This window comes from Tauraco erythrolophus, chromosome Z (assembly GCF_009769465.1).
Source record: "Tauraco erythrolophus isolate bTauEry1 chromosome Z, bTauEry1.pri, whole genome shotgun sequence".
Classification (NCBI taxonomy): domain Eukaryota; kingdom Metazoa; phylum Chordata; class Aves; order Musophagiformes; family Musophagidae; genus Tauraco; species Tauraco erythrolophus.
Genome location: NC_141496.1, coordinates 70,387,592 through 70,414,090, shown reverse-complemented (window position 1 = coordinate 70,414,090; position 26,499 = coordinate 70,387,592). Strand labels below are relative to the sequence as shown.

The window sequence follows — 26,499 nt, the reverse complement described above, 5'->3', positions numbered from 1 at the left end:
AGAGAAGTCAGGCTATTTTCGGAGTATAGGATAGTTCTGTTTCGATTTTCAGTCGACAGTGACTCAGTGACGAATGACACACACAAGTATCCGGCCGTGTACACAACTGCGTACGCAGCTGCCAGGACCCAAACATGCAGCAACCTGGGGGCGGGAGGAGCTTGCTGCGGGAGTCTGAGAGCTCTGCGCATGCGGCGGAGCGGTGGTGCGGGGCTGCCGCGTTTCCGCGCTTGTCGGCGCCTTCCGCCGTTTTCCTCTCCGGACGGAGTGGGCTCTTCGCGCTGTTACTGAGTGCTTCTCGCCGCGATCATGGGGAAGCTGAATGTGGTGATGCTTCGGTACCTCTCCAGGGAGCACTTCAGGGTCCTCACAGCGGTGAGCCTGAGGGAACAGGCGAGCGGGGAGGAGGGGAGGCCTGCCTGCCCCAGCCCTGCGCGCCGAGTTCCGCATGGCCGGTTAGCTACGCGAGATTGGGCGGGATCTGTGCAGGGGTGGACGACTGGGTTGGTGTGTCGCAAACGGCAGCGAAGGAGAGGTTGCAGGGGTATGAGATCTGCTTCTGTGTCGCTGCCCTCACCACCCCCCTCCCCCCTCCCTCCCCCCCCCCCCCCCCCCCCGATTTTGGTGTTTCCTTCTGGGGAGGGCACAGGTCACGCCGTTCCTTCAGACGGCCAGCTCGGAGGTATCGTTAACGGCAGAGCGGTCGCTGGGGCTGCCCCGGTGTTTGCCGCCCAGTAAGATACCGTCTCCAGTTTCTCCACACGTGCTGATTGCGTTGTCCCTCTGTCTAATGAGGAGTGAACAAAGGCTTACAGCGCGCGGCATGCTGCCGTGGCTAGTTGTATGTTAAGTGCAGGCTGCCCTGGCTGGCCTGTCTGGCTTACTGACAGCCGAAGTACTAGTGGAAAGGCAAATTGAGCCATGGCTGTGTAAGTACGCAAAAGGAATCTCATTTCAGAAATGTAGAACAGCTCCTTCATCCACTCCCGAGACTGAAATCTAACCAGCCATTCATCTTCTGGCGAGTACTATAGAAGTTTCAGGGCTGAATTATACAAAGGATATTAAGGGGCAGTGATACGTATTAAAAGGTTTGCTTAAGTCATTAAAACTAAAAATAATGCATCTGTGAAAAGTGATTTTAGTCTCAAACGTGATCTGATATTTCATTGCTCAAGCACCGGGGCTAATAAATTTTTTTTATTTACTCTTCTAGGTGGAAATGGGCATGAAGAACCATGAAGTAGTGCCTGCTAGCTTAGTTGCTTCCATTGCCAGTCTTAAACATGGTGGCTGTAATAAAATTTTGAGAGAGTTAGTGAAGCACAAACTTGTAGCTTATGAACGAACTAAAAGTGAGTTTGAATTTTGTGTTGGGCTCTTTCTGTCGTTGTGCCCCCAGTGTGTCACAGTCGTACTTGCAGAAGTACCACAGCTTGGCATGTAGAGCACTTGCTGGCCTTACCTTCACTTGGACCTACGCTGGAAGTATGGGTTTGTGCAGCACCAAATGTTGTAGCTGTCTGCTGAGCTGCTGGTGATGAATAACTGATAAAGATGGCAGGCAGAAAAGAGATGAACAGTTGTTCATCGTCAGCTTTCTTTTTTGCTCAGTGACCAAAGTTATGAAAAAGAAAAGAATTATCAGTTAAGGCGATATTCAAATGCATACAGGAATCAACCCAAATGAGTTACAGTCTTACAGTACACAAACTGGAGCAGACTGCAAGTCTTGTACGTTTCACCTGCTCAGAAACAGCTACTAAAGTAGTTTTAATTCCTTGTCATATGACAAGTAGTAGTTGTACAGGCCTTTCCCCATTTCCTTCAGCCTTTTAGCTGCATCTGGCTTTGCAAACACACTGTAGGAGTCTACAGGAAATCCCTATCCTTTTTGTCCCAGTTCTTCAGAGCATGAAGGGTTGACCTCAGTCATCACAACAGTCCCAGATCCCTGCTCTGTGTCCTATATTTGTGTCTTCCAAAATGCAACTTGGATTTTCCCAGGCTATTTAATATACTGCCATTGCCTCTGTTAGAAAGGGATTAACAGCATGTCTGTCTTTTACCCGGTTATCAATTTTCATAAAACTTGCAGCAATTTAAACATCTTTACCGTTCTGTCAAATTGGGCTGATACTAGGTGAAGTATTACTTGAGTGTTATGTACTGTAAGCTGAAACAAGAAATAAGACAGACTTATTTTAAATATAATGTATGCATAAAAAGGAAAGAAACATTTTGCATTTTGTTTTTACCTAGCTGTCCAGGGTTATCGGTTAACTAATGCAGGATATGATTACCTTGCTTTGAAAACTCTGTCTTCCCGGCAAGTCATAAATTCTGTTGGAAACCAGATGGGTGTTGGCAAAGAATCAGGTAATAAAAAAAAAAATATTTTTTTTAAGCAAATAGAGCTGTAATGTTGCAGATATTTTGCTAGAAACTAGATAAGTTTCCCTCTGGGTAGTCACATCAGTTAATCTGTCGAACATCAAGATTTTTATGTTACTTGTTGAAGTGCAGTGTGAAGCTTGTGGCTGCATTTGAATATTTCTTCACAAGAGTGTCATTCTACTTTGGCCTTTTTGTCTGATTCTTGGTTCGCTGCTTTAAAAGGAACTTTGCAGGCAGATGTCGTTTGTCTCATGCTTTGTGAAGAGTTTAGAACCATTTTACAAAAAGAATAATTTCATCTTTTTCATCCCACTTAAAAATAAGATAGTAAAGTAAAATAGGCTCAAAACTGTTGGAGTACTATCTTGATTCCACTTACATTCATGAAGATGGTAATTTGACACAGCACGTAGCTTGTATAATTGAAGAATGAGAAAGGGATTATTGGGGACAAATAGCAATGAAACAAGCTATTTGTTATTGCTGTTTAAATTAAGAGGCTAGTCCCTTGGGTTGTCTGTTGACTCCATAGAAAGGTGGCTCCACCAGAGTGTGATTAAGAACACCAGCATCTGCCCTAGCTTTCTTTCAAAGGTAGCTTGTATTTGTTCTTTGCTGTGCAGATAGCCTGGGGATATTAACCTGAATATAGGAACCTGAAGATCTCCTACTCTGAAAGAAGTTTCAGATCACATCAATATTTATTGTGTTGGAGTACCATGATCTCTTTAACAGTAATTTCTTCTTGTTCTGATCTCTGATGTACAATTTGTAAATTGAACAGTCTTCACTAACTGTAGTAGAACTTGCCATGCCAGAATTAGTAATTGTGAGAAGTGAATAACTTTTCGCTGCTCTTTTTCATCAGATGCTGACTTATTAGATAACATTTATTTCTCAGATCTGTGCCATTTTGTGTCTTCTAGATATTTATATTGTTGCAAATGAAGAGGAGCAACAGTTTGCGTTGAAATTACATAGGCTTGGAAGAACTTCCTTTCGTAGTCTGAAAAACAAACGCGACTACCACAAGCATAGACATAAAATGTCATGGCTGTATTTATCCCGGTTGGCAGCAATGAAGGAGTTTGCCTATATGAAGGTAGGTGGCCATTCACACAGTATCAGCATTGGTGTAATGGACTGAAAGATACATTTCAGACACTCTTTTGAGTTCATATTTGCAATACCGGTAGGATTTACGTTTTTTGCTTTTTTTTACTAATGGACTTAAAGAATATGTTTCAGATAATTTCAATGCTGTATGTTTTGTATACTTTCCAATGAAAAAAACGAAACTTTGCCTTGGAAGTCATGGGGAACAGAAGCAGGTGTCATGAGAGAATTTCAGATGAGCATTGTTATTTATGGATAGATAATTTATATATCACCAATTCTGCTATTTTTTCATTAAAATTTATTGCATAAGCTTGCAAAACCACTTTAAAAAGTCACAAAATTTACAGTTACTTGTCAGAATTACTCTTTTTTTTGTTGTTGTTCAGCTGTCATTTTTTGAAATTAATTTATTTTTTAATTTACCATGTTTTCAGTTGTTGCTGTGCTGCTGAGGGAAATCTTTCAGTCCAGACTGGTGTTCTGATCTGAAAGGGCACACATTGTATTACACTGTAGGAATAGATTTAATTTCCAGATATTTATTGCTACTCTCAGAGGTCCAGATTTTTTGACCTTGTCACGTTTTGAGGTCAAAAGACCAGTCTATCAGTTTCCCAAGTCTGACGAGACCCTTGGGTCCGACTCCCCCTACCTTCCCTTGGCAGCCCGGTGAGTCAGAGGGTGATTCGCCCACTTATTCGGGACCAACACCAGTAGTACTATTGCCTAAACTCCTTATAATAATTCAAAAGTTTCTGGAAACATGTATATATATTTTATTCGTGACAGGATATAGATTCGTAGATAGCCGGTGATAGCGACTGACTACAAAAACAACTTTGATTAAAATACTGCAGTGATAATAAGAAATAGCTGCAAGGTGTTAGTAACTAAGCACACATAACACAGAGCTCTTACCCAACAGGCATCCCTAGTGGGGGGAGAAGAGAGGTTCAGCCCGTTGACTGATCCCGGATGTTCCGATGGGGGTCTTCTCCCTAACATCCCCTTTCTCATTTGCTGTTTTATACTATTTCATTACTTTCCAGTGGAGCTTGAGTGACTCTAGTCATACATACCTTTGTTAGGATTGGTGTAAATTTTCCTTGCTTCGATTTAAAGGGACAGGTTAAAAAAATTTCAGAGTGCACGCTCAGTGAGGGGTGGTTGCAGCCCGGAGACAGGTAGCTTTTGGGATGGAGGTGTGTTTTGGTATTATAATGAGCAAAGTTCATCCCAAGGCCAGCCATTTGGCAACCTGTTAAATATTAACAGGCACAAATGGCCTAGGTGAATGCTTGGCTAGGTTCACCATTGTTGAGGCGAAGGCCGTGATCCATCTTCCTTAACAGTTGTGTGGTTACCTTTGCCAGCCATTCTTTTATCCCTGAGAACAGGGACGAGCCGTGGTACCTTCGTACCACTCTGCTCCCCATTTCAAGGACATTGCATGTTCTGTTCGGCTAGGGCAGGTCTTGTCCATACCAACTGCATTGTGTTCCTGAGAGCAGCAGCCACGCCTTGCCTCAGGGCTGCCTTTAATATTGCAGCTTTTGAGCTGAACTTTGCGAAGCAGTATTTTTCCATTTCCCAATTTGGGTTATTTTCCTGCAGACCTGCTTTAAAAAAATGCAGATGTTATATAGTAATTGAAATTTGATAGTGGAAAACTAATTATTTTTTAAAAAATAGTTTTCCCTTCATGTTTTGTGCTATTCAACAGTACTATATACATTAAATGTTATTTTCTTGTTTCTCTTAAAAAACCTTGATAGGTTCTACCAGTGGCCTCAACAGAAAGAGAAAGAACCATCATATATATACCGTCATATAGAACCTCTATATTGGTCCAGTTGGTCCAACTGCTAAAGCACTGTGTGGTCAGGACTTATAGGAATATAATCGTAGGAGTTAGTTTCCCTGAAAAGAAGAGTTGAAGGAGAATTAATTTGCATTAGAAGAGGCAAACAGGAGACCTTCAAAATATTACGACCTACCTTTGGTTAATCTTTAATGTAGTATAATGATGATCATTAATATTTAAGAATGAACTTTTGTCTTACAGCAACTGAATATGGATTAACAACTCAGGCCGAACTGTATTGGCAGTGACTTAGTGTGGAAATTTTTTCTGATGCTTGACATTCTATTCGAAGTCATCTGTGATTAATCACTTGGGCTAACAGATCAGACATGATTCTGTCATTTTTCCGTTCTGTTTGTGTATTTCTTCCAGATGCGTGATAATTAAACTGTAGACATTATAGCAGCGTGCTTAGTATCTAAAATCAGGAGTTTTATTTGTCTTTGCAATTGAAGTTCCAGTGGCTGTTACGCTGTCTTCCTTCCTAAGCATGTGATTTGATGTTTTCAGTTAGCTTTGAGTAATATATGCTGCTTCCGTACTAATATTTATTGCTTTTCTTAGACAGGAGTTTGTCAATATATGTAATGTTTTTCGGGATGTTGTCTCTTTCCAGGCTTTGCATGACAGAAAATTTCCTGTTCCAAAACCTGTAGACTACAACAGGCATGCAGTTGTTATGGAACTTATTGATGGCTATCCTTTGTGAGTACTGAAACTTGAATTCTCTGTGTTACAGAAACCCTAACAATGTTAGGTTCATTAAGGTAGCAGGGTACTCACTTTCCTTGTCAAGTGAGTGAATTCTGACTTCATTCTGAATAATGCTCTCAAGCCCACACTCACTAGCATTCTACTTAGTTATGATCTTACTTCTCTTACCTCTTTATTCAGAGAAATTGTGTTTTTTTAGTCCAAAGAAACTGGTGAAATGACTAATTTTTAAAGTAAAGAATACATCAAAAGAGCAGCGTGACACAGATTAGTACCGCAACTGTTTTCTACACAGAAATCATGTATTCTGTATGTTATTGGATGTATACAGTATTGAATATTACATCCTTCATGTTTTGGGCTCCAATTCATGATCTGTGCTCTGGTAATTCAGGGATTATAACTCACCATTTTAGAACTGCTCTGTTTACACAGAATACCATGTATATTCTGGTTTTGCTTCTTCAAGGAAGATTGTTTTGCGTCAGTTGTTCAACATCTAGAAACATTAAATATCATTGAAGTTTGTACGTGAAAGGATGGTTTGTTTTGTTTGCAGAGCAGAATGCAAAAGGCTTATGTACTTCATATAATGTATGATAACCTAGGTGCATATCCAGAGACTTGAAGTGTCTACTATCAGTCCATGCTCGTGCATAGTAATCAAGATTTAAAATGGGCAGTTTAATCAAAAGGGAATTAATCCCAAAGTATGACAGTTAAAGAGTAACGTGGAAGAGACTTCATTGTATTCTGTCTCTCCATCTTCATTTGTTAAATAATTCCACATCCATCATGTACATGGAGCACTTCAAGTTCCATGTGGACATCTGCAGTGGAAGTTTACCACTCTTTCCCTGTTTAGCGATTCTAACCTAAAGGAGATAAGTAGTGGATGAGAATTATTTCAAATATGTCAAGATCAAGGAATCTCTGAATAGTTGAGGTTGGAAGAGACCTCTGGCAGTCCTGTGATCCAAACACTCTTCTCAAGCAAGGTCACTTAGAGCCTGCTGCCTGTTTTTCTGTTGTCCCTTTCCTGAGTTGAAAAACTAGTGCAGAATTGGTGACTTAAGGTAGACAATTGTTACACTGTCTTTGACAAGTACAGTATTATCCAAAGTTCCTGTCAAATTAGACTTAGTTTTTCCTACTGTACCTACTGTATTTCACATCTCACAGAATGGTTGAGGTTGGACGGGACCTCTTGAGCAGGGCTATCCAGAGCTGGTTGTCCAGGACCATGTCCATATGACTTTTGAATGTCTCTAAGGAGGGAGACACCACAACTTCTTTGGGCAACCTATGCCAGTGCTCAGTCATCCTCACAGTGGAGAAACTGTTTCCTATGTTCAGACAGACTCTCGTATGTTTCAGTTTGTGCCCATTGGCTCTAGTCCCATTACTGGGCATCACTGAAAAAAGCCTGACTCTATCCTCTCTGCGCTCTGCCTTCAGATACTTGTATACATTAATGAGATTCCCTTGAGCCTTCTCTTCCTCAGGCTGAACAGTCCCAGCTCTCAGCTTTTTCACATAGAAGAGATGCGTCAATCCCTTAATCATCATTGTGACCTTTAGCTGGACTCTCTCCAGTATGTCCATGTCTCTCTTATATTGGGGAAGCCAGAAGTGAACACATTGCTGCCGATAGGCCCTTACCGCTTTTGAATAAAGAGGAAGGATCACCTCCCTCAGCCTACTGGCAGTGCTCTGTCTAATGCAGCCAAGGATACCATTAGCCTTCTTTGCAGCCGTGACACATTGCTGGCTCATATTAAACTTAGTGTCCACCAGGACTCCCAAATTCTTCTCTGCCAAGCTGCTTTCCAGCTGCGTGACACCCAGTGGGTACTGATTCATGAGACTGTTCATTCACTGAATGCAGGACTTTGTGCTGCTCATTGAACTTCATGAGGGTCATGCTGGCCCATTTCTGCAGCCTGTTGAGGTCCCTCTGGATGACAGCACAACCCTCTGGCTATCAGCTGTTCCCAGTTTGATGCCCCATCATCCAGCTCATTAATGAAGATGCTAAACAGGACTGGAACCACTTTTGGCTCTTGGATTCACTGCTAGTCACTGACTTCCAACTAGACTTTGTGCCCAGCCATTCAGCCGGTTTTCAATCCACCTCGCTGTCTGCACATCCAGACTGTACATCAACAGCTTTTCTATGAGAGTCTCACAGGAGACTGTCAAAGCCTTACTGAAGTCCAGGTAGATAATATCCACTGCTGTCCTCATATTTAGCAGGCTAGTCACTTCATCACGGAATTTTATCAGGTTGGTCAAGCATGACTTTTCCTTGGTGAAGCTGACAACTCTTTATGATTTTCTTGTCCTTAATGTTCCTGACAGTGGTTTCCAAGTTCAGCAACTCCATCACCTTCTCAGGGCTCGAGGTGAGGCTGACCAGCCTACAGTTCCTTGAGCCCCCCTTCTTGCCCTTTTTGAAGATGTGAGTGATGTTTGCCTTTCTCCAGTCTTCAGATACTTCCCCCAGTCACCATGATTAATCAATGATTGTCAAGAGTGGCCTTGCAATGACACTTGCCAGCTTCTCCAGCGCTTGGGGGTGTATCCCGTCAGGGTCTGTGGACTTAACATATGTCCAGTTTGATTAAGTATTCACTGAACTGATGGTCTTCCACCAAGGGTACATCTTCCTTGCTCCAGCCCTTCTAGCTGGACCCTAGGACCTGAGATTCTTATCTCAGAAGATAGCAGTTAACATTACTTCCAAATTCAAAGAGGAAGTGGGACATTTTATGTTACAGACCTGTGGCTGTGAGAAGTGTCACCAGTTAATTTTGGTATGGATATGAAAGTGTTCGACAGGAGCCTGTTACAGAGCTGCTAGACTTCCATTGTTTGTTCTATGTATTGTACAAATTATCCTTTCTCAATGCTGTAGTGCTGTATTGAGACCAAAATATTTCACATTGTAACTGCAAATGCTGACCACTTCTTGATGGCTTATGGTACAATAAGATAACTGCCTTTTTACTTGTTTCGAAAGGGAAGATGATTTGTATTTTGCCACTTAAAGTACTTTGATGTCTGAGGTATACGTTCAGGAATGCTTCAAGCTTTTTTTCTGTTTTATTACTAACTTAATCTAGAAAATATATTTTTGTAAAAAAGTGTTATGGAGCATTTGAGTTTGAATACAGGAAGATCTGGTTCCTACTGAGACCATAAGATTAGATAAAACAGGAGAGACATAAAAATTTATGGATCCATTATTTAAATAATGCATTATGACAATAGTGCCTGATGGGAAACTATGAGCGTAAGTTGAAATGAGATTTACCCTGGATATAAGGAGAAGTTTTCTCCCACTGAGGACTGAGGCAGTGGCACAGGGTGCTTGGGGAGGTTACACAGTCTCTCTCCATCCCTGGAATTTTTGAAGCCCCAGCTTGACAAATCGCTAAGCAATCTGGTCTGATCTTGGAGCTGACTCATCTTTGAGGAGGGTGTTGGACTAGAGACCTGAGGACCATTTTAACTTGAATTACCCTGTCATTCTGTCAGATGTATTTCATATACTTTGCCTATATTTTTAAACAAAGTCTTTCAAGGTTCAGACTATTTTGTTTTATTTAACTTTTCAGGTGCCAGGTGCGACAAATGGAAGATCCTGCCTCTGTCTACAGTGAATTAATGGATCTAATTGTAAAACTTGCCAATCATGGCTTGATTCATGGTGATTTCAATGAATTTAATCTCATTTTGGATAATGATGACCATGTCACTATGATTGATTTCCCTCAGATGATATCAACATTACATGCAAATGCTGAATGGTAGGTTCAAATTTAAAGATGTTTTCAAAGTAAATCTGACAAGTGCTGATTGACAGCAAATAGTCAACCATGACTTTCCATACACCTGTTTCTGATCCTTCTTCTGCCTTTGTTGTCATGCATCACAAATAATGTTCCAAACATAGTTTGATTTGTGAATGAGTAGAAATGTCTCTTTAGGATAAATATGTCATTAATTGCCTCTTAAAAATAAAGGTGGTGTTCAGTTAAGAAATGCTTAGAAATAAACTACATGCAGTTTGTCTCTCCAGCCTTCTGTCTTGGGATCACTTAATGAAAATAATTTTCAGATAAAATCAGTAAAGGACAAGAAGTGTAGTTTTAGTTTTTCATTGCAGTGGATGTCATTACCTTGATTTTGTGTTTGTACTATTCTGTATTTTTTTACAGGTATTTTGACAGAGATGTTAACTGTATTAAGGAGTTCTTTAAGAAACGCTTCAATTACGAGAGTGAGCTCTTCCCGGCATTCAAAGATATCAGGTAGAAACCTCCAGATGAATTTGATTTCTGTTTATGGTATTTGTGTTGGTTTTGTGAGAAAAACAGGTGCTTGTGAGTGATACTTGTAGGAGAAATAAAAAAACTGTGCAATTTTAAATTATATTTTTGTCATTCCTGTTGTGTGTTCTTCAACCAAAGTTACTGTAAGTGGTTTCCAAAAGCTACAGTGTGCTTGAAAATCTGCTGCTTGATCCTTTGTTTTTCCTCTTGCAGTTAAGGAGGAGAGATCAATCTGAAAGCTTAATCCAAATGGTAAATATCTAGGAAATACTAACAGCGACGCAGAATCAGTTTCTCCCACTTCTCAAAGCCTATTTGACAGTTCTGTTATGTTGAGGATTAATTTGGGTTTCAATTTTAAATTTATTTTTAAAATGCTAGTAAATATGGTGACTGCCTCTCCAAACATTCTTATGTTCAAAGTTTTCTCCCTAATGTCTTTTATCCTTTTTGAAATGTAATTTTTCTCTTATTTTAGGACTGAAACTGTTATAATTAAAAGGGTTTTATTTCATTTTGAGTGCTTTACCAAAGGGGTAACACACATGAATCAGTCTGTGTGCATCATTGTACCCTTTATTCTTCTGTTTGCTTACACGTAATTTGAACTTAAAGCCAAATTGTACTCCTGCTAAAATAAAATAATTTCCTATAAATAAACAAACAAATGCTGGTTATGGAGATGGAATCATCTTCTGTAGAAGTTTGCTTTTCTCAGGCCACATTTTGTTAATACTTTACCTAAGGCTCAGTACTATCATGTGATGGTCTGTGTGTTTCAACAGATTATATCCTCTTTGTTAATAGTATAGGTAGTTACAGTCTAGCTTTATTAGTATTTTTAATCCAAAATGTAGTAGCATATTGGTAGCTTGATGATTTAGCATATTAAAAGAAAACTTTTATTTCTTTAACAGGAGAGAGTGTTCTCTTGATAGAGAGATTGCAGCCAGCGGCTATACAAAAGAAATGCAGGAAGATAGTGAACTGCTTTACCCACCAGATTCTGATGAGCATGATAATACACCAGAGGTATCAGGATTTGTAGAAGATGCTGAGAACAAGCTCATCTTCCTCAGCAAAGATAAAGAAAATGCAGACTTCATGTTTGAAGTGGGTGATTTCTCTGAAAGCAAAACCTCTAATGACTTTATGTATAGCAATGAAGAGGCTGATGCAACTGAAAGTAGTGAAAATACACAAAGGCTGAATATGTCAAAGTTGAGTTCAGCCTTAGAAAAAATTGAAGGGCAAGCTATGCTTGGGAAGTTTGGTGAAGATGCAGAGACTTCTGCGATTGCCTTCTTTGAGGGCAAAAGCATAACTGAAAACACTGCTGAAGTTGAAAATCAGACAGGTCAAGAAGAGCACTGTAATAATAAAGAAAATGGAGACAAATGCCCTGATCTGGTTGACTTGTCAACTTCAGATGGGAAATTCAGCCATTACAGGTAAAATTCATATTTACTATCTAGGACTAGTAAATCTATCCTCCCCTTCCCACAATAAATATAAACCTTTCAAGTAGCTCTAAAAGGCCTACGCTTCAGCTACCCTTGTTTAAATTGAAGACTAAAAATTCCATTTATTTTTAAAACATTGCAGTGAATATCTTTCCTATTGTTCTCATGATAGGTAACCTTTTGATTGATACTATATATGTAATGCTTCATATTTAATGTAACAAAGCGTTTACCCACCCAGCTGTGTAGTAGTGTCTAATGAGAGAGCAGGTCTTGGATTTAATTCATAGACCAACCTATTTTCTGTGGTGGAATTTTTTCCCTTTTTCTATATTTCAGTTAGTATTGGTAATTAAAGAGTTCTTGATACTAAAATACTGCTTCTAAATAACTTTTATGAATAAGTTTGTAATTTGAATACTCTATCTCAAAGCCAAATTGTTCTGCCGATCACTTAGCTGAAGTTAGCAAGAACAAGCTCCTTGGAATGTATTATTCAAATGTATCATACTGTGTGTTGTTCTTGCTTTTAGTTCATCTCCTGACATACTTAGAAATTCCTGCTTACCTACAAGTAAGCCCCTTGTACATGAAATTCTGAGTTTGCCAGCTGCTCATACTCCATCTGCTTTTGCTTTTTAGTGAAATAACTTTTCAAGACATTGTGCGGAATCTGAAATTTAACTTTTTTTTTAGTGTTCTGAAACTTCTTTTCATGTGCTTGGTATACATGTGGCTATTACGCAACAAATTCTTCCTTTCATAAAATGCCTGTTTTTAACTAGTGTTAATATTTAAGATGTAAATGTTCTGTAGTACTTGCATGTTCTGTTGGGAATTTTCAGATTATATGTCAATAAATTAAAACTAGAATATGATGCTCAAAAAGGCAAAGGATGTTTATCTTGCTAGTGGAATAAAACATTTATATATGAATTTTAGAAATGAAGAGAATATCGTTCATATTACTGAGAACAGAACCAGGACTAAAAGTATCACATCGGTCAGAAGTGTTGGGAGCTGTTCAACGATTCCAGCGGTAAATATTACTGTTACTGTGTTATTACCTACTTTACTCTCAAATCATGTTAAATTGCACATAGCTGTTAGTACATACTTGTAAAAATGTTACCTATATTAATTATCTTTAAAAGATTGTTACCAGGTACCTTTCTGGTTTGCATTTCCATGCTCACAGAAAAAGAGGACTAATTCATCTGTAATTGTTTACAGGGAATGATTTCCAGCACTTTTCCTTCATCTGTTGCTCTTTGCTCTTTCATGAACTCATTTAGCCAGTATAACTGGCTAATATGTGTTAATGTATGTTAACGCACTATTTTTTCTTTTAAAAATGAATGCTTAAATCAAGATTTAATTTGGCCTTTTTACCTGTCTTCTTAGAGATTTCTTCACATGCTTTTCTGAAACATTTACATGAACTTCAATAGTGATTTCTTTGGCGATATCAATTTCATTGACTTTCTGCATTATATAAATCAGAGCATTTTACAGCAGAATTTAATGTCTTTTTCTTCAACCCCAAACTATACACTAGTCAGTATGGCTACCTCTGTCACATTTTTAAAACCGCATTTTAATTTTAAAGGGAATAAAGTTCTTTTTATAAAATATTCTTGCACAAAACAGGAAGAAATGTCTTTCAGCTTACAACTGATCCATGAGGTATTTTTTTTAATTAGATCAGACTACATAGTTGCCATTATAAATATGAGTACTTATGTTCAGTCTCATTTTCGTTTGTAGTTAGGACCAAAAGGGCTGAAAAATCTAGTTTGGAGAACATGTTAGTGTAGTTTCAGCTCTGTCACGACATGTACCAAAAGTGTATATGTGCTTTTTCAATTTGTGTCAGTTCAAAGGATTTCTGTTGTCTAGCGTACGTATTAGTCCTAGAAGTACTGGATCTGAAACCTCTAGTGCTGGCAAGAGTGATTTTATTTTTTAGTTAGACTTGATCCTTCTCATATACAGTCTTTACAGTTTGCTACTTACTGCTTCAGTACTTTCCTAACAAAGGTTTTGCTACTGTCCTATTAAGTGATGTGTTATTCTGTGAAGCAGCCTTGTTTTATACAAGGTGCCTGTCGGCAGCTATAATATTCATGGAATAGTTGGCTCTTTCATGTTTGGATTTATTAATTTTTTTTAAGATAAGTATTTCAAACATACACCAATAACTAATAAAGTTATATGTGTACATAAATATTGAGGAACAGCATGTCTGCACCTTGTCTAAGACATTTTTTACGGGATTTCATGTGAGGAAAAAAAACAACTTTGATCTTTGTCATCACAGTTCTTATTCTAGGGAATCGCATTGTATCTTCCTAAGAAGACAAAGGATTAGGTTAATACTATGAGGTGAAGTAAACAAAAGCCAGGATCACCTGCCAGGAATTCCCTAGCTTCTGATCCATGCTATCTTTTTTTCTAATTTCTTTTTTTTTCCCTGCCCCTTTTTTTTTTTTTTTTGAGTTTGCTGATTTAAGTGTGCAGAATTAAAAAAAAAAAATAATGCTACTAAGTCCGATAAAGAAAATTACTTGAAATTGTACTTCTGTACACTTGATGGTAGCAGGGGTTGTTATGTAGCTGTAGAAACCTTTTTTAAGTGTTTAGTGAATGTATGTTTATTCTCAGGCAGACACATGAAATTTGTTAAAAATATATAAATGACATGTACATACCTAATTTTCTGTTGTAAAAGAAAGATAAAAGCACTTCAGCAGAAAAGCTTTCAAGAGATTCAGCTACATAAAAAAACTTTTTCCTACAGCAGTAGGTACAGTCGTGACTTGGAGACTATGCCAAAAAGACAAGGCATCATGAATTTTGGAAAATCATCTGTTCCATATAAAGTAAGGTATCTTTCTGTGCTTGTACAAATCTTTATATGCACTAATGTAATTTAAATAGAGGAAACAGTGTGAATAATCAACAATTTAAATAATAAAATGTAAATCTCTTTACTCTCAAGCATTTCTCAGTATTTCCTTACATATAGGTTATGATGATGGAAAGACTAGTGAGTCTTTCCACCATGTGCTGTGCTTGAGCAATAGAATTTGGTGAATTTATATTATGATGACATGTCAAAGACTTCTGGTATCCAGCTTGCAAAATTTCTTCCAGCAAGTTTTGCATAAACTGGGAAGGAAGTTGTTTGTCCTGGACCAGAGTGCAAGAAGTGGACAAGCCTTCTTTCAGGGTTCTGTCTATAGACAACACAGAATGACAGATGCTTTATTGGCAAAAGAAGAACACTGGTGCAATAGCTTAAGTTAGTTCTGATTATTTTTTCTTCAGGAATATTTTTAAAAAGAATCTACAGTTTTTATTTCCAAAGAGTTCATGGTTAAATACTGAGTGCTACTAAGTACCCAAGGAAAGGACACATCACGTGCAAATGGTTTTTATCCACATTTCGACAGTTAGCCTGCATGCAACATAACTTACGAAACTGCTGTTCCCATGCTTCCTAATTTACAGGATTCCTGCTGAAATCAGGATCGAGTAAATGCATTCACCTTGTATTTTGTTACTTTAGTTGTATTAGTCACAGCAATTCTTAAAGAGCATAACTTGCCAGAATTATGCTTTCTGGTTCCTGATTTTGTCCCTACCAACTTATTCCTTCATATGCTACAGTGAAATTTAGTTGATGGTACAATCAACAAAGCACAAAGCAACTGAAATTGTCGTACATGTAAAGGAAATGTAGTTAGATGGGTGTTTTTCCTCTTGTCCAGTTATTTGAACAGCAGCAGATCTTTTATTAAAGGCAGATTTATTCCTTGTTACGATTTTTTTTTTAATGCTTTATTAATTAGGATAAAAATAAAACACTCCTGTGGGATTTCCAACAAGGTATGATTCTGTCATGATGAAATAGTTAGAAAGATGGAAATAATTTGATTTCTTTTTCTCTTCCAAGACAAAATATGCAAGTATTTTGAAGATCATTTCTATCCCAGCAGCTTGAACTGGGATCATTTTCCCAATGACAAAATCACTCCCACAATATACTAAATCATGGCTTCATTTTTATAATAGTTAGCTGTTGCCATCATAATGGAGAGCCAAACTCAGAATGAAAACATAGGTATAAATAACAGATGAAATTTCATAAAACTACTTCAGTTTTAGGGAAATAACATTTGCTGTTGCTGTTTTAGTACTTTTGCTATCGAGGCATGAGACAGTCCTGAATCATAACAGGAGAGTGCCTCACAACAGGGGAAAACTGAAGGAGGAATTGTAAATCACTCTTGTCTACCTCTCTTTTTTAGCCACACTTGTTGTAGGGAGTTGATGTTTCCCTTTAGGATCATACTCAGATCTTTGTAATCCAAACTTTATTAAAAACAGGGTGCTAAGAAAAAATAGACACAAGCCAAATAATTACTGCAGGATGTGAAATGGTCTATTGATCCTTTTTTTTTTTTTAACTTAGAAGACATTTGTCAAATCTTCAAGCATAGAACACTATTACATTTTTGTAGAAGACATGTTTTGCACTGAGATGTGCTGGTCCCTTATGATTCTTATAAGACAGCCACTTAAACTCTGTAAGGTATGATTTAAAATGCTATTTATTAGAGGTAAGACTGTCATAAGAGAATAGCATAGATAGTCCCACACTCCTTTAGATGCTGAAAGCCCTGAGGTGTAGCATTGAACAAGACCCTGCAACACACATGAAGCATGCAATGCGGACCTTTTCCATAGTAGAGAATATCTCTTTTCAGTCAGTTGAGCTATTTTTTTTTTTTTTTTTTACAAGGAAACAACTCTGTTCATCATTTCTACAGTCAAGCTGAACTGACGTTCACATGAGAACTTCTTGCTGCACTTTTAGATAAAGGCAGGGCCACACAGGAGGCCGCTCAGTACTGAGCAGGATCTGGCTTAGTTTATCCTACTGCCAGTGAATTTGTGCAGCGCAAGACAGGGCTGAAGACAAACCTGCACATGCAACCTAGTGCAACACAGCACAGAGTTGAGCTTACTCACATTAACTGTTGTGTAGATCACCAACTTCTTGATGTGCGTCATCTTGATGGTGTAGTCTTCCAGTTACGATCATGCATGTTCATGTTGGTACTCAAAATGCACTATCATTGTGCCACATCCTAGTACTAAATGATCTTCAAAAAGTTCTGATACTGAATTGTTTGTTTATTTGTAGGAACTGGTGAAACAGAAGATAAAACGTCAACTGACCAAACATCAAAAGTCTGCTCTGAGGCAACGGCTGCAAAAAGGAGAAGCAAATATTTATACCAAACAACGTCGAGAAAATATGCACAACATTAAGTCAAGCTTGGATGCAGCTAGTTTCTGGGGATAGTTTATTAAAGCTCCTATATAACATGAGAAAGCTCATAGTGTATACAGTTGAAAGAATTACACTATTAACCAGTAATCTTTTTATATACTGGAGCAATCTATTCTATACAACCAAATATTTTTCTGGAAGTTAGTGAACCTCATTCTGGTTCCTGTGATGTTGATCGAGGGATTTTGTTACGTGTTTCTGCTTAGAGCTGTTGACTGTAATATAAATTAAATCACTAGTACTAGCTAAGATCATTTAACTACAGTAATTTCCTGTGTGTCTTGTTTTAAATCAATTGTACTGTGTTTGTTTAGATTAAGAATATTCTATAGTGCAGAGGATTCCTCTTAAGAGGGAAGGAAGGGAAATATTTAAAGCCAATTTTTGCAATGATATGAAATCTAAATTTAAAATGTTGCCCTCATGTTTTGAACACGTATTTGTTTGGTTTAATTTAAAATCACAAATATGAACCTGATAGCAGTTAGTACTTTTAAGTTTCTTTTGTACCTGTACAATGTGAGCAGTTGACATGATGAATATGCATTCTTTGAAGCCAGCAGTTATTTTTTTTTCCCTTCACTCCAAGATCTGACATATAAATCTTGCCCAGAAAAATAAATAACAACAATGTTGTACAGACCTTGGCAAGCACTCACATTTTTATTGTGCCTGCACAGTTACTAATACATTTAATTCCTTTATATCTAATAACTTCCATAAAGCGATGAGGAATCTGGAACTTCTCTTTTCAGAAATATTACCATGGCTTTTACTATGCTGTATCCTTGGGGTCTGAAGACCTAGGAAAAAAAAGTATCTTGATTTTCTTTTTTTTTTTAATTTTAAGCAAGATAGGTCTAGCAATAAAATTTAATGGTGTTTATTTTTAAAAACATATAATAAACTTAAGGAGAGAAGCATTTGTAAACACTGAAGCCACAGAGAGCAGTTTAAATTTTTCTTTGTTCTTTTTTTAACCTTGTATCCACTGTATCTGCTTGAGATGTGAGGTGAAGCCCTTCTTGGGAAGGACAACTTTGTGGAGTTTAAATTATCAATCTGTAGTTTGGAAAATCTTAAATCTTTTACTTGCTTTAGTAAAAGAAGTTAGAAACTTTGGCGATGACCTTTGTTTTTCTGCTTGCATGTCTGATACTATCTGTTGTTTACCCTGTATACCTGATAATGCCTGATACCTTATTCAGGTTCTAGCCTGTTGAAGAATTCAGCCTCTATTCTATCTTGCTGCACACTCTTGCTTTCAAAGTACTTAATTTTCGTCTTCTCTCTGGAACAATATAAAAGCTAGTCTCAGCTAGCAGCGTTGAATAAAACCAGGGCAGAGCAGTGAAGAGATGCAGTAGATTAGTGTTCCTTGTAGCGTCACAGCTTGACAGAAGTAAGGAAGTCCGATTAAATCTTACACATAAGTGACTGCAATCAAGGTATATAGGCCTGTTTCCTGATACAGCTAGAGATGATTTTAGCAGGAGTAGAAAAGCAAACTAAGTCAATTTAATTGCATTTCCATTTTAAACATTAAGGGGAAAAAAATCTTTATGTTTCTAGGCTTTTATCTGTTAAGAAACTGATTTGGTGACAGCTTAACAAAATTTGAATTAGTGTTCCTTGGCTAGGATGTGAATGTGCTTTTGGGCTTCTAATTTAGGATTTCTCACACTGAATGAGTTCTTTCTAGTTCTTTCAGACCTTAAGTCTGTCTTGGTAGTTGGTTCTGAAAATGTCCAAAGGCTATCCATTTGTTTCAGCACCATGAGAAAAGAAGGGATGATGGAAATCTTTGCTGTTTATGTTCAAAATGTTCCTTTAAAATATCCATTAACTCTTTTAAAGCTATTCTAATGGATAGCTGTAAGTTACCATTTTCATTAACTCTGCCAGAGGAGACGTGAGACTGGAGTTAGCAAGGGAGGAACTAATCCTCAAAGTTAGAGCTTATTATATCTTTATTAAAGCCTGTTTTTTCCAAAGCAGTAGAATTCTTGAAATATCTAAAGTCACCAAAAGTTTCAATGAAGTTTCTGCATCTAATGAACTTCAGAGTACTCACTCTATTTGAATGTCTGCATATGAAACAAAGTATTTAGAATTAACTTCGGAAAATGCAGGGGTTAAGACAATAGTTATTGACTATCTTAAATTCATGTGTTCAGCAGGAAGCAATGTGTGGGTTATAACAAAATTGGTTTAAAATGTGTTATTTTAATGAACACACATAAAGTAGCATTAGTTCATTAATTTGTAACAAACAAGAGTTGAAAATTAGTAAGGAACAAATGAATATTGTACTATGCTCACTCAATATATGCAATAGAATGTGTTAAAACTTATTTCATGATACAGGTACAAGGTTATGTAGCAATTTTCCACTGCTGAATCCTGAAAAACTAATTTTTGCTTGGAAACATGGAAGGAAAGATTGTATAATAACTAAAGAACACGTCTTTACTTCTGGATTTTTGCCAAGTCAGGAAGACTTAACTGGAACTGATACAGAAGTATTCTGTACTAGCAAAGTAACTCTAGTTGATGTAGCTTATCACTGCTACAAACAGCCCTTCTGTCTGAAGGAAACATTACACTTGTATAACATCAGTATAATTACATTTGTACTTCACACTTTTGCGAGCACATCTATGTCTGTCTTTGGATTAAAGTGCCTCTTCAGACCCCTAAACAACCCACAGGTCCTGTTCTTTTATATGTAAATAGTTTAATTCACTGGCATTTTAATACACTTACTGTACATGGAATTGGAAACCACATTCCAGGAAAATAGATTCAAATTGGAGTAGCCTAATACATCACAAGTTTAATTTTGCATTCTTTTTTATCTTCAACTTGCCTTTAATATCAAAGTTGTGTTCCTGTTACATAGCTGAAAGAGAAAGAAAAGCATACTTTTTAATTAATTCACTGTTTAAACCAGATTCTACATGCAACTTCATGGTAATGAATTTGTGAAAACTTTACATCTTTTTTCCTTATATAGGTGGGAAATTTCTTTTCCCTAGTAACTGAATGTGTGCTGAGAGGACCTGAGCCTTGTGTAGTATATCTGGGCTGCTCTGGATCATGTGTGGAGTTGCAGTGGCCCCCACATACCGGCACGGCCATACCTGCTGACCTAGGAACATGGAATGCAAGACTGCAGCGTTCGTGACACAGAGCACGCATGCTGGCTGTTAGTCTCAAGGAGGAGGCATGTCAGGCTGCCTACTGACTGGTGCGACAGAAAACATCCGACTGAGACAGCTAATCTGCAGAAGGGTGGTAGCAGGCAGCCTCAGGGGGAAAGAAATGGGTAGACCTGGAGGATAGAGGAGGATACTCAGGCTGGAAAAAGGAGCCCAGCATTCAACTCGTAACTGCAGGAATTGTCTTTGCTTTTGTGCATGTCCCTGATCTCTGCTTATTATGTAGCTTCTGTCTCAGATAATGCAGGGGTTGTGAAGATAACACCTTCTACCACACAGTCCCTATTTAACCCCAGAGCTAGTCTAGCTTGTGCCCGGACAGGAAAATGAAGTGTTGTAATAGCAGGGAAGGAATGACAAGTATCAGTATGTAAATAATTACTCTCTAATTAAATGGTATTTTCTACAATTCCTATTTCAAATTAAATTCATCCCTCCTTACATACTACGATGCACTGGTGTATTCTAACTTCAGTTCTTGGGTTTTTTTTTAATGTTCTTTGAGTAAAAATGTGGATACCCAAGGAGGGAACAAAACTGAACTAATGAATTCTATAAGGAGTCCAGTCAAAGGCTGAAGTATACAAGCATTGTTTTTCTTTTCATATTTCTGTTAGATCTCTGTTAGAGATATAGATTCTGTTAGAGAATGTAAGGCATCACCTGATATGCTGCCTTGTTTTTATATCTCATAATATTGCCTGTTAACTAAAAAGTGGATTGCTGTTGTATTTCCTGCACGTAAATTATTTTTGTAGGTGGAAGAAATGGAAAACAGCCCTTTACCTAATGTGCAATTGTCTGAGAAGAGGCCACTGTGGAATGTGCTACAAAAAAGGTTTACTTTATTAAGACTGATCTAGTGTGATATGCAAGCAAGTCTGTTGTACATCTGAATATGTGTCAGAACCCAGTTCTGTTAAACAGTATGCAGCCAAAAGAGATTCTCTGCCTGAAAACACTTACAGCATAAGTAATGTACTCTGCTATCCTTACCCCAAATTTTCTGAAATGTATCAGAAAGAAAAATAACTCCAGATCCAATAGTAGATAAGGTACTGTGCAAATATTTTCTTTTTCTTCAAATATATGGTAATTTTACTTGTTATTTCTTCTCTTAGTTATTTCGGGTTTTTAAGCCAAAGATGAAGTAGTGATAAAAAAAAAAAATGCAAGAATTAAATAGCGTCCCATTTGGATGCCCAGTTGAAGAGGCAGGTAAAATAACCAGGTATATTGCTAATGCAACAACACAGAAGTTAATGGAGAGATTATTAACCCAAAGATTTTGAATCAGGCACTTTATGATCTTGGGAAATAGTAAGAAAATGGCCAAGGATTCTTTTAGCGTTTATTGTTCTTTCTGTCGGTTTTGTTGGTGCAGTTTTTGTATGCTTGTTTTTAAGAAACGGCCTGCTTGAAGGTGCTAGAAGAGATGAAAGTCTTAGCAAAAATATATTCGCCATGAATGAAGAGGAGTTAGTCTTCATTTTGATCCTCAGCAGTACCACATGTAGAAGGCAAGAGAGAATGAGACTCAGGATGCAGGACAGAGAATTACATGGCATGGTGAGTTGACCTTGGCTGGCTGACAGGTGACCACCAAACCACTGTCTCACTCCCCCTCCTGAACAGGAGAGGGGCAGAAAATAGGATGAAAAGCTTGTGGGTTGATATAAGGACAGAGGGATCACTTACCGATTACCATCACAGGCAAAACAGACTCAACTTGGGGAAATTAATAAAATGTATTGCCAATTAATAACATAGTAGGCTAGTGAGAAATAAAAATAAAATTAAAAATAACCCTCTTCTTCCCAGGCTCAGCTTCACTCTTGACTCTGTTACCTCATCCCTTCCGAGCAGCACAGGAGGATGGGGAATGGAGGTTGTAGTCTGTCCATAATGTTCTGTCTCTGCTGCTCCTTCCTCCTCACACTCTTCTCTTGCTCCAGCATGAGGTCCTGTGCTCTCCTCCATAGGCTGCAGGGGATTCTCTGCTCCAGCACCTGAACCATCTCTTCCTCTCCTTCTTCACTGACCTTGATGTCTGTAGGGCTGTTTCTCTCACTTTTTCTTGCTCCCCTCTCACAGCTGCTGCACAGGGGTTTTTATCCTTTCTTAAATATGTTATCATGGAAGCATCACAAACATTGCTGGTGGGCTCAGCTTTGGTTAGCAGTGGGTTCATTCTAGAGCTGGCTGGAACTGGCTCTATCAAATATGGGGGCAGCTTCTGGTGTGTTCTCACAGAAGCCACCCCTGTAGCCCTCCCTCTATTTGCTACTAAAACCTCACCAGGTACACCCAATACACATGGAAAGTGTCTTGATGGTTTTATTACAGAGAACATCCTGCTGAGGACCTCAGCTTCCCTGCTGGCTGGAGGCCATCACGGGGGCCAGGAGTCAACTCTGAACTGTCTCTAAGCAGGTTACATCCATATAAATCACAGAATCATTTAGGGTGAAGAAGACCCTAAAGATCACTGAGTCCAACCGTAAACCTAACACTACCAAGTCCACTACTAAACCATGTCTCTAAGCGCCACATCTACATGTCTTTTAAATACCTCCAGGGATGGTGACTCAACCATATCCTTTGGCAGCCTGTTCCAATGCTTGACAACCCTTTCAGTGAATAAATTTTCCCTAATATCCGGTCTAAATCTCCCCTGGTGCAAATTGAGGCCGTTTCCTTTCTCTGGGGAAAAGAGAACGACATCCACCTTGCTACAGTCTCCTTCCAAATAGTTGTACAGAGCAATAAGTTCTCCCCTCAGCCTCCTTTTCTCCAGACTAAACAACCCCACTTCCCTCAGCCCCTCCTTATAAGACTTGTTCTCTCGTCCCATCACCAGCTTCATTGCTCTTCTTTGGATGTGCTCCAGCACCTCAGTGTCTTTCTTGTAGTGAGAGACCCAAAACTCAACACAGTATTCAAGGTGCTGTCTCACCAGTGCCAAGTACAAAGGGACAATCACCTCCCTAGTCCTGTCGGTCACACTTTTTCTGGTACAACCCAGGATGCCATTGGCCTTCTTAGCCCCTTGGGCACCCTGCCAGCTCATATTCAGCCAGCTGTTAACCAACACCCTCAGGTTCTTTTCTGCCAGGCATCTTTCCCATGCTTCCCCAAGCCTGTAGTGTTGCATCGGTTTTTTTTGTGACCCAAGTGCAGGACCCAGCACAGCCTTGTTGAATCTCACACAATTGGCCTCAGCTCATTGATCCAGCCTGTCCAGATCCCTCTGTAGAGCCTTTGTGCCTTCAAGCAGATCAACACTTCCACACAACTTCGCAACATCTGCAAACTGACTGAGCATGCACTTGATCCCCTCATCCAGATCATTGATAGAGATATAAACAAAATTTGTCCAAATACTGAGCCTTGGAGAACACCACTTGTGACTGGGCGCCAACTGATTTAACTTCATTCACCACAGCTTTTTGGGCCTGGCCATCCAGATGGTTTTTCACCCAGCAAGAGCACATTCTTCAAAGCCATGAGCAGCCAGTTTCCCCAAGAGAATGCTGTGGGAACTACTAAATTCCAGGTAAACAAAATTCACAACCTTTCTCTCAGCCACTAAGCAGGTAATCTTGTCATAGAAGGAGATCAGGTTAGAAAAGCAGGATCTGCCTTTCATAAACCCACACTGACTGGACCTGATCATCTGGTTATCCTGTACATGCCATGTGAAGGATGCTCAAGGTAATCTGCTCCCTAACCTCCCCTGGCACCAAGGTCAGACTGACCGGCCTGTAGTTCCCCAGATCTATCTTCCAGCCCTTCTTGTAGATATTGGGCTATAACTGACCACTGATCCCCTCTCTCTTCTATTTTCAGCTCATCCCAGTAGACTTTTTATGCTTTTGAGACTAATGCAGGCCAGTGAAAGACAGGAGCAGAAGAATTTGAAAGAGGAAATCCTTTTCCTTTTCCCTACACAGCCTGAAGAATTCATCAGAAAACTAAGTTTCAAATGTAAGGTAACATCACTGTAGAACTTGAGGCAACCATGAATCAATTCCTACATTTGGGAAAGCGTTTCCAAGCTTAATTACCGCAATTGGAGTATATCACTTTGTTTCAAGCCTGAATTTGTTGAACGACAGTTTTTAACCACTGTATCTTATTATGTTGATCTTTCAACATTAAAAAATGCTCTGGTATCCTCTAGAAGTTATTTTGTAACTTGGAAAAAGCTAAGTACTTCCACAAATGTTTTTTTATCCCCTTACTTGAATTCATGGTTCCTAGCTAAATGTACTACAGTTAGTTGGTTTGTGATCATTTTGCCAAGCGGTTTCAGTCCATTGTGAAAATAGGTCCCTGAAGGCCCCTTAGTATATTGTTTGTGCCCTAGTACTTGCTTCATGATAATATTTTCTTAATGTTTTTTTAAAATTCTGGTTTAGTAGAGGTTTAGGCCTTATTCTTATTTGTACTATATCAAATAGTATATATTGCACATGGAGAATAGAAATTATAGCATGGAGACCAGTATATCCTAATGAGCTAATTAGGATCATATGCTAATATATAACAGCTTATAAACACATAAGAAGATAATGGGAAAAATAATTGATATTGCCTACTCACATTTGCAATTGTTTTTTCCTAAACCTATCCAGTTGTTAACTTAAAAATAAGCAAAATTAATTGAAAGAGAAGATATGAAACCTTCCATTAAAAAACTACTTGCTCCTACCTCAGTTGCTGACCCTTTTTCTGCAGATTTAAACAATACCTGTTTGTTATTCTGAAACTAATTTAACAGGTGCCCTAATGATACCTGAAAAGGAAACTGAACTTTCCAAGACTTGTTTTGGAGTTTTAGAAAGCAGGTATTCTTTATTGCAGTGCTGGGTGCATGGGGGATTTCTCCTCCTGGCGTGCACACCCAGCTTCTGGACAGAAAATTAGTTATACACTACAATCATGCATAATTCGTAACATATTTACATATTCTTAAACAATTGGTTAATTTTCTTTCGCTTTACATGTAAATTACTTCTCATGCTCAGTTCTCTTCCTCCGCCCCTTTCTTTTGGGTCTGGGGTGTATTTAAGGTGGGTGATCCATGAGTCAGTGGTCACGATCTCCCCCACCAGAATTACCTTTTCCCCCAAGCCGCTGCATGTTCACAGTGCAGAAAAACATGATAACAAAGTTTGTGCAGTTTCAGGGATGTTCCCTCCAAGGGCAGACAGTTCTTCATACAGAGTCTCCATTTTAATCACTCCTGGTAGCTTCAAGGATGGACATCTTGTTAGTTTCTTTAGGTATGCCTAAATCACCTATTGTTGACTAAACCCTTCATGAAACTCTTACACAAAAACTTTAACCCTTTTATTGTTGGGTAACAGCTGCTTGTTTGATCCCACCCAGTGGGATGGAGGAGAGAATCAGAAGGGTAAAAGTGAGAAAACTTGTGGGTTGAGCTAAAGACAGTTTAATAGGTAAAGCAAAAGCTGTGCATGTAAGCAAAGGAAAACAAGGAATTCATTCATTACTTCCCATCGGCAGGCAGGTGTTCAGTTATTTTGAGGAATGCAGGGCTCCATCATGTGTGACAGTTACTTGAAGAAAAACCATCATTGTGAATGTCCTCCCCTTCTCTTTTCTTCCCCCACCTTTTATTGCTGAGCATGGCATGGGATATCCCTTTGATCATTTGGGGTCAGCTGTCCCAGCTGTGTCCCCTCTTAACTTTTTGTGCACCCCGAGCCTGCTCGCTGCTGGGGCAGTGTGAGGAGCAGGAAAAGCCTTTGTGCTATGTAAGCACTGTTCAGTAGTAACTAAAACTCACCTATATTATCAACACTTGACTTCAGCACATATCCAAAACATACCCCTATTCCAGCTACTATCAGGCCCCAAACCATCACACGCATCTCATTCTGTCATGAAAATCATGGCAAATACAGAAGGGAGGTTTTTCTCCCTTCCTACTTGAATCCAGAGCAAGCCCAAAGAAAGGGAAAACTATGCAAGATTTACAAAAACACATCTGAAA

At 38.7% G+C, this 26,499-nt stretch overlaps 1 protein-coding gene across 4 annotated transcripts; it reads left to right on the top strand.

Annotated features, from left to right (window-relative positions):
• Nucleotides 1–207: 207 nt before the first annotated feature.
• RIOK2 (RIO kinase 2) lies at nucleotides 208–21,093 on the top strand. Of its 4 annotated transcripts, XM_086629344.1 has the most exons (12): nucleotides 208–375; nucleotides 1,217–1,355; nucleotides 2,263–2,379; nucleotides 3,324–3,499; nucleotides 5,997–6,085; nucleotides 9,715–9,906; nucleotides 10,318–10,410; nucleotides 11,349–11,882; nucleotides 12,428–12,468; nucleotides 12,837–12,933; nucleotides 14,695–14,776; nucleotides 17,107–21,093. In XM_086629344.1, exons 1-12 carry the CDS (start codon nucleotides 310–312, stop codon nucleotides 17,266–17,268), a joined length of 1,788 nt encoding a protein of 595 aa, XP_086485470.1. In that variant the 5' UTR covers nucleotides 208–309; the 3' UTR covers nucleotides 17,269–21,093. The 4 variants fall into 4 exon arrangements, with proteins under 4 accessions (XP_086485470.1, XP_086485472.1, XP_086485471.1 ...); XM_086629346.1 differs by lacking the exon at nucleotides 14,695–14,776 and having other exon boundaries at nucleotides 17,107–17,145; XM_086629345.1 differs by lacking the exons at nucleotides 12,428–12,468; nucleotides 14,695–14,776.
• The last annotated feature ends 5,406 nt before the right edge of the window (nucleotides 21,094–26,499 follow it).

Coding starts and splice junctions, on each gene's coding strand:
- RIOK2 (XM_086629344.1), top strand. CDS start 310: ATGGGGAAGCTGAATGTGGTGATGCTTCGGTACCTCTCCAGGGAGCAC. Junction 1,356..2,262: donor AGCTTATGAACGAACTAAAA/GTGAGTTTGAAT, acceptor GTTTTTACCTAG/CTGTCCAGGGTTATCGGTTA. Junction 11,883..12,427: donor GGGAAATTCAGCCATTACAG/GTAAAATTCATA, acceptor TCTTGCTTTTAG/TTCATCTCCTGACATACTTA.